At 24.5% G+C, this 7,947-nt stretch overlaps 1 protein-coding gene across 2 annotated transcripts in view; it reads left to right on the forward strand.

Moving 5' to 3' along the window:
- Positions 1–4,523: 4,523 nt before the first annotated feature.
- LOC126900335 (uncharacterized) overlaps positions 4,524–7,947 on the forward strand; it is a 108,490-nt gene continuing 105,066 nt past the window's right edge. Inside the window, exon 1 of one of the 2 annotated variants that reach the window (XM_050675986.1) lies at positions 4,524–4,702. In XM_050675986.1, coding sequence (XP_050531943.1) covers positions 4,619–4,702 — 84 coding nt within the window. In that variant the 5' untranslated portion in view covers positions 4,524–4,618. The remainder of the gene's footprint in view (positions 4,703–7,947) is intronic. The other variant, XM_050675984.1, reaches the window with a different exon arrangement.

Here is a 7,947-nt window from a genome sequence, read left to right on the forward strand (position 1 = left end):
AAAAAAAAAAAAAAAAAAAAAAAACACATCTTAGTAAAACCAATACCTTCTCAGCTTTGCATCGAAGCTAAAAATTGAGTTAAGTTTTAATACGATTATTGTTTTACGTTAAAACTAATATTTTGTTTAACAATTTATTATATTTATTTATATCACATATTAGTCGTTTTTATGATTACGTATTGACCAATTTTTTCGTTTTAAGCGTTATAATTTTAACGTCATTATTACGTTTTCCATTACTGCAGAAAATAATGAAGTTTTGAATCGGGCCGGGATTCAGTTTGATGGTAAGTTTAACAATATAACATTTATTTATGTATATATACTGAAAAAATGAAACTGGTAAAATTTGAGTACAATAAGTCAACCCCTTCACGTGCCTCAAAGGGGTTGAAGTTCTTCAAAAATGGGGTGGATTATCTTTTTTTGAGTGTACGCTCTTTATTTTTGAAGTTTCGCCAAAAACACAAAGAACAATTTTTATAGAACTAAATGTGAACAAAAAATAAGGTAATACATTATAATTTTATAAAATTAATATTTTTCGTAAAAATAAAAAAAATCAGTTTCACTTAATTTTTTTTAAAAAATGACATAGTTTTAAGTTATACTTTTCCAGTGTCTTAAATTTTAATCATACGCAGAAATTGTACAGAAGTAATATTAATCACCGTGATATCTTCTATAAAAAACGATATTTGAGTTTTTTTTTAATCCTTTCCAAAAAAAAATTTAAAACAACTACGAAAACGTGTTTTTTTTTTTAATTTTTTTGCATGTATGTTTTTTTGTTTATAAACGAACAAATTTTCTTAGTTATATTAAATTAAAAAAACGGTAGCACAGTGGGGTCGCGGCATAGTGGAGACATTGCATAGTTGGGTTCAGTATAGATTTAATCTGACAGTGATTAAAATCACTATCATAAGAAACGCTTCGATGCAAATCTGTAGATAGTGTTTAATTTTAAAAAATTGATGGATAATTGCAAAAGCAACATCAACTTCTATTAAAATAAAATACATAACCCATAATTTTCATACAAAAATAGCATATTTTTGAATACGGTAGCCTTTTGCGCATAGAAAAAGGTCGTCGGGACAAATTTTTTTTTTTCATTTAGTAGTACATAAAATAAGCTTTAATTTGATTTATGTTTAAAGGACGCAGTATATCCGGAACATTTTCAAAAATTAAGTTAAAAAAGTTAGTTTTGTAAAAAAGTTGCTATTTTAATTCTCCCCTGTGAGCAGAATAAGTGTTAGATTTTCAAAAAAAAAATGATATCAAATGAAAGGAAATTACCTAAGGTTTCAATATAAAGAAATATTATTTTGATTAGTTAATATTTAAAAAAGTTAAGGGAGTTTTAAGTACAAAAAACATTCTGATAGAAGGTGATTTTTATCGTAAACATTACATTTTTTTTTAATTTCGACAGCCATTTGCACATAGAAGATAAGATGTCGGGACAAATTTTTTTTTTTTATTTTATAGTACTTGAAATAAGCTATAATTTGATATATGTTTAAAGGACGCAGTATTTCCGGAACATTTTCAAAAGTTCAGTTGAAAAAGTTCTATTTTTTATACAATGTTTCAAAGTTTGAACCCCCCCTATATAAGGGGAAATTGTCTAATTTTAATAAAAAGTATGTCAAATGGAAGATGTACTTATAATGTATTTAGAAAAAAAAAAATTGTGCTGATACATGCATTTTTCGAAAAGTTATAGCATTTTTAAGTTGAAAATTAAAAATTGAAAATCGAAAATTTTAACACAAAAATAGTGTTTTTTTAACTACGGCAACTGTTTACATGCAGAAGATAAAGTGTCGGGACAAATTTTTTTTTTTCATTTTATAGTACATAAAATAAGCTTTAATTTGATATATGTTTAAAGGACGCAGTATTTCCGGAACATTTTCAAAAATTAAGTTGAAAAAGTTAGTTTTTGTAAAAAAGTTGCTATTTTAAATCCCCCCTGTGAGCAGAATAAGTGTTAGATTTTCAAAAAAAAATGATATCAAATGAAAGAAAATTACCTAAGGTTTCAATATAAAGAAATATTATTTTGATTAGTTAATATTTAAAAAAGTTAAGGGAGTTTTAAGTACAAAAAACATTCTGATAGAAGGTGATTTTTATCGTAAACATTACATTTTTTTTATAATTTCGACAGCCATTTGCACATAGAAGATAAGGTGTCGGGACAAATTTTTTTTTTTCATTTTATAGTACATAAAAAAAGCTTTAATTTGATATATGTTTAAAGGACGCAGTATTTCCGGAACATTTTCAAAAGTTCAGTTGAAAAAGTTCTATTTTTTATACAATGTTTCAAAGTTTGAACCCCCCCTATATAAGGGGAAATTGTCTAATTTTAATAAAAAGTATGTCAAATGGAAGATGTACTTATAATGTATTTAGAAAAAAAAAAATTGTGCTGATACATGCATTTTTCGAAAAGTTATAGCATTTTTAAGTTGAAAATTAAAAATCGAAAATCGAAAATTTTAACACAAAAATAGTGTTTTTTTAACTACGGCAACCGTTTACATGCAGAAGATAAAGTGTCGGGACAAATTTTTTTTTTTTATTTTATAGTACTTGAAATAAGCTATAATTTGATATATGTTTAAAGGACGCAGTATTTCCGGAACATTAATCAAAAGTTCAGTTGAAAAAGTTCTATTTTTTATACAATGTTTCAAAGTTTGAACCCCCCCTATATAAAGGGAAATTGTTTAATTTTAATAAAAATTATGTCAAATGTAAGATGTACTTATAATGTATTTAGAAAAAAAAAAATTGTGCTGATACATGCATTTTTCGAAAAGTTATAGCATTTTTAAGTTGAAAATTAAAAATTGAAAATCGAAAATTTTAACACAAAAATAGTGTTTTTTTAACTACGGCAACTGTTTACATGCAGAAGATAAAGTGTCGGGACAAATTTTTTTTTTTCATTTTATAGTACATAAAATAAGCTTTAATTTGATATATGTTTAAAGGACGCAGTATTTCCGGAACATTTTCAAAAATTAAGTTGAAAAAGTTAGTTTTTGTAAAAAAGTTGCAATTTTAAATCCCCCCCCATGAGCAGGTTAAGTGTTAAATTTTCAAAAAAATTATATCAAATGAAAGGAAAATATCTAAGGTTTTAGTTTAAAAAAAAATTATGTTGATTTGTTGATTTTTGAAAAAGTTATGGAAGTTTTAAGAAAAAAAAGTGAAAAAAATGACAAAATTTGTCGATTTTTAAATTTGTAATTTTTTTGGATATTTCCCCCATTTGCGGGGAACGAGGGAAAATTTTTCAATTTTTAAGGGTAATGTCTTCAACTAGATACAATTTGTGATCTTTTGACGTATTGTTGAAAGAAATCGGTCCAGTGAGAGCTGAGAAAAAGTAGTGACAGACACAAAAAAAAAAAAATAATAATAAAAAAATAAACACATCATGGTAAAATTAATACCTTCTCAGCTTCGCATCGAAGCTAAAAGAAAACGATACCCGGTCTCCGAAGAGACCCATCCGATGGTATGGATGCTTCGCCGAAAAGACCTGGCCGTTCGCCGTTCGAATTACGTTATAAAGATAAGATGCAAAGTATATAATTATCAATTTAGTATGTATATACAAATAGAGTAAATAGTGTCCAAAAGTGTATATGTTATGACAGATAAATTAATTATTTGTTTGTATACAAGTAATATAAAATACAGACTGCAAATACGGTCAAATTTGACTGACTTAGCACGGTAATTGTACTGCATAAGCATGATAAATGAATTCTAATTTTGATTTACTTAGCATGTTAAGACGATACAGATATGATCCTAGATCCCTCCGTATGACGGTACAACCTATGTTAAAAACATTTTATTCAAAATTTAAATAAGAGTTAAACCATTGATTTATTTACAACATATACAGTTTCACTCAATATGGATTTATATAAACAGTAGTTGAGATACAAGTGCTATAGAAATTTCTATTGAACAATGTAAATTAAGGGGTGGAAAAATGTTCGAATACTTTGAGTGACGACTTTTTTCATTTCTTAAGTTTCATTATAAATCATGTCACTAATAATACAGCAGAGAAGTAAATAAATTAACATGATCAATAAAATAAATTATTTGTTTCTTTATTTTTAGTTAAATAGTTATAGTTTTAGTTTCATAAATAGGCAACAACAAGATATAATGTTTTTCAATTTTTTTCATTTTTATAAAAAAATTAATATTAACTATTTATTGACCAATTTAGTATCTATTTAAAAAAAGCCATCTGTAAAACGTCAAGGCTTATTAATTTATAGACTTATATTTCATTATTCAATGTTGACTGAAACAAAAGAAAACAAGTTTTTACTAGTATTTTTGGTACAATAATGGCAATCGATAAATAAAATGTTTACTTAGTTTTAAATAAGTATTATTAAATATTAAACTTAATTTAGTAAATTTTTTTTATTGCAATTTTAAAAATACTTAAAAAGGCATTTTTAACATTATAAAAACATAGTAGTGATATTAGATAAATAGAATTTCTTTAAATCTATCATTTCCACAGTTTTATTCGAATACACCGATTGTCAATCCAAAAATGTGTTTCTATATTTTCATTTTTATGTATCTAACCAGCAGTTTTTCAAATGGACTACTTTGCTCTTCTTATCCTTTAAATGCGGTAAATAGATATCATTTAATTTTTAATAATTTTTAATTGTTAAATGTTTTTTTTAATTTGAAAATAAATTTTTGGGGACATCTATATGTTTATTGAGACGTAGATTATTTTTTATTCTTACTTATCTTACTATCTATCTTACTTTGGATATATTAGATTTCCCGAAAAAATACTTTTTAGCATTAAAATCATTCAGCTACACCACGTTTCAAATTTCCTTTTTGTATAAAAAAACCCAGCACAGTGGAGTCGCGGCATAGTGGGGATGTTGCATAGTTGGGTCCAGTATAGATTTAATCTGACAGTGATTAAAATCACTATCATAAGAAACGCTTCGATGCAAATCAGTAGATAGTGTTTAATTCTAAGAAATTGGTGGATAATTACAAAAGCTACATTATCTGCTAGTTTCTTATTAATACCCTGATTAAGATAAAGTATGTCGAATGAAAAAGGGATTATTAAAAAATATTATTTCTCATAAAAAAATTGTGTTGATTCGTACACTTTTCAATGAGTTATAGCATTATAAAGTTAAAAATGTAACCAACCCAACCCAACATCAACTCCTATTTCCTTAATTATATCCAGATTAGTAATTAGTTTAATTATCTATTATATAATTTTTATAATTAATTATTTTCAAATTATTATCGATTTTTAATATATTAAAAGTAATCATTTTGAACCAACTTCTTTTTGTCCTTTAAAGTGAAAGTTTAAAAAAAAAAATATGAATTTATTACCATAACTTTTAACTCAACTTGCAAGTATGAAATAGATATCATTAAATAGAAAAACATGAAATTGGTAGAGTATTTCAAAAACAACAATAACACTTATTCCCTTAATTTTACTCCGATTTATAATTATAATATATAAATACATAAAAATTACAGTAATTAAATTGAGTATGAAAGTGGTATTCAATAATATAATATTGTAATTTTTACGGAGATATTATAAAAATAAAAAGGAGTTGTATATTCATATACTTTTAATGCGTATACAAATTTAAAGGAATTTATGCAATACTTTTTAATAAAAAAATTTTGTTACTTATGAATAAATACACTAAACAAAAGGAACTTTCATCAGAAAAAAAATATACTTTTCTAAATAAACTTTTCGTGATGTTTTCAAATGTGCAATTAAACTTTTTCTATTACTTCTAAGTTTTAATATTATTACTTATTATTAAAAAATAAGTATTTACATATAAAAAAAAATAATTAAGAACAAAAAAAATTGTATTAAATTAATACTGATTTTGATTTTTAATATGTTAAAGGTAATCATTTTGAACCTATTTTTTATTGTCTTTTAAAGTGAAAGTTTTAATGAAAAATACCTTCTCAGCTTCGCATCGAAGCTAAAAAATGAATTTGTTACCATAACTTATAGTTCAACTTGCAAGTTTGAAATTGACATTATTAAATTGAAAAAAATGAAATTTTTAAGATTAATATGCAATCTGGAAATTTTATAATTACTAATTACAGTACATTTATCAGAAAAATTCGATTTTTTTCATTTTTATTNACAGTACATTTGTCAGAAAAATTCGATTTTTTTACATTTTTATCGTAATAGATAACTGAAATAGAAAGAATAGTAATCATATCCTAATAACTTTTGGTGTTTAAAAAAATTCTGCAATTGAAATATTCAGAACTTAATTAATTTTAATAATTTACTTTAATTAAATGAACCAATCAAACCAAAGTAGTTAAAAAGATTTACTCAATTGAGCATATTATCAAAAATATAATTATAATTGTAAAACTCCCATCGTTAAATTCAGGTGAAACTAAAAATCATTTTTTTTTTAATTTATGATTTATATAGCAACATATTACAAAAAAATTTGCCATATTATAGACTGGTAGTAGCACACAGAAATAGAGTTAAAAAATTAATAAATTATAAAGTAAAATTATTTACTTTTGTAGTTGAATACTTTTATCATATCAAATTTAATTCGACAATAAATAATTTAAGAATATTAAAAATTAATGATTTTAATTGTTTGTATGGACAAATCTAGTTAAGCTACTTTTTATTTGAATAAGGAATATTTTTTTGATTTTTAAGAGTAATAACTTAAACTAATCATTAACTTAAATATCATAAACTTAAATGAATCATTTGACGTATCGTTGAAAAAAGTAGGTCTAGTGAGGGTTGGCAAAATAAATCGTAGCCACAAAAGAACCACATAGTAAAATAATATTAACATGAATATCAATTTCTTCTCAGGAGGGGAGACTATAGTGATAAGATCCTTTATATTTATTGAAATTGTTGAATCTAAATGAGATAAATATCAAATGATTTGAAAATTCTATTTTAACTCAAAAAAGAAATGCAAAATTTTAGAAGTTACAGACGGATTTGAACCTCGTACCCTAGGCGTGAAATATCAAGATGTAACTCATTCGGCAACTGTTCGTTGCTTTTTGTTGCACGATAAAATTGGCTATTTAAGCTAACTCAAATTTAAAAATTACTTTTTCGACTTTAAAAAAGTAAAAAAATTTTAATAAGTATAATTTCATATGTCTTATGAACTTTATTCTATGTCAATGAAATTATATAATATTCATGAAAGTCAGTTTATTCCCCTAATAAGATATTTTAAAATAAAATAAAATACAAAACCCAGAATTTTAATAAAAAAAAATAAATATAGTTTAAAAAAACTAAAATACACGCTTTTAAATNGTTTAAAAAAACTAAAAAACACGCTTTTAAAGCACATTGAACTAAAAAGTTCAAAATAATTTTTAAAATAAGCTTAAAACAATATTGAACGAAAAGTACTAGAATTATTGTGATAAAAGCGTCGGGCGCTCAATATACGAAAAGTATGGCACGAAGCACCCACGCTTTTATCACAATAATTCTAGTACTTTTCGTTCAATATTGTTTTAAGCTTATTTAAAAATTATTTTGAACTTTTTAGTTCAATGTGATTTAAAAGCGTGTTTTTTAATTTTTTTAAACTATATTTATTTTTTACTTTTTAGTTTTATGTTATGATAATAGTTACTATCAATATCATGGTTGTAACGGGTAACGGGAATACAGGGTTCGATTCCGGGGAGAGAGTCTGAGAAACGGCTAGTGACGAAAAATGATACGGGAATCATCCCCCGTAATCGGAATGAATACACCACATATCTCTTAATGAGAATAAAGCGTATTAATATATAAGTTTTAATAGTAATTAGAATATATATATA

Source organism: Daktulosphaira vitifoliae, unplaced genomic scaffold, assembly GCF_025091365.1.
Source record: "Daktulosphaira vitifoliae isolate Bord-2020 unplaced genomic scaffold, ASM2509136v1 Scaffold_3, whole genome shotgun sequence".
NCBI classification, from domain to species: Eukaryota; Metazoa; Arthropoda; class Insecta; order Hemiptera; family Phylloxeridae; genus Daktulosphaira; species Daktulosphaira vitifoliae.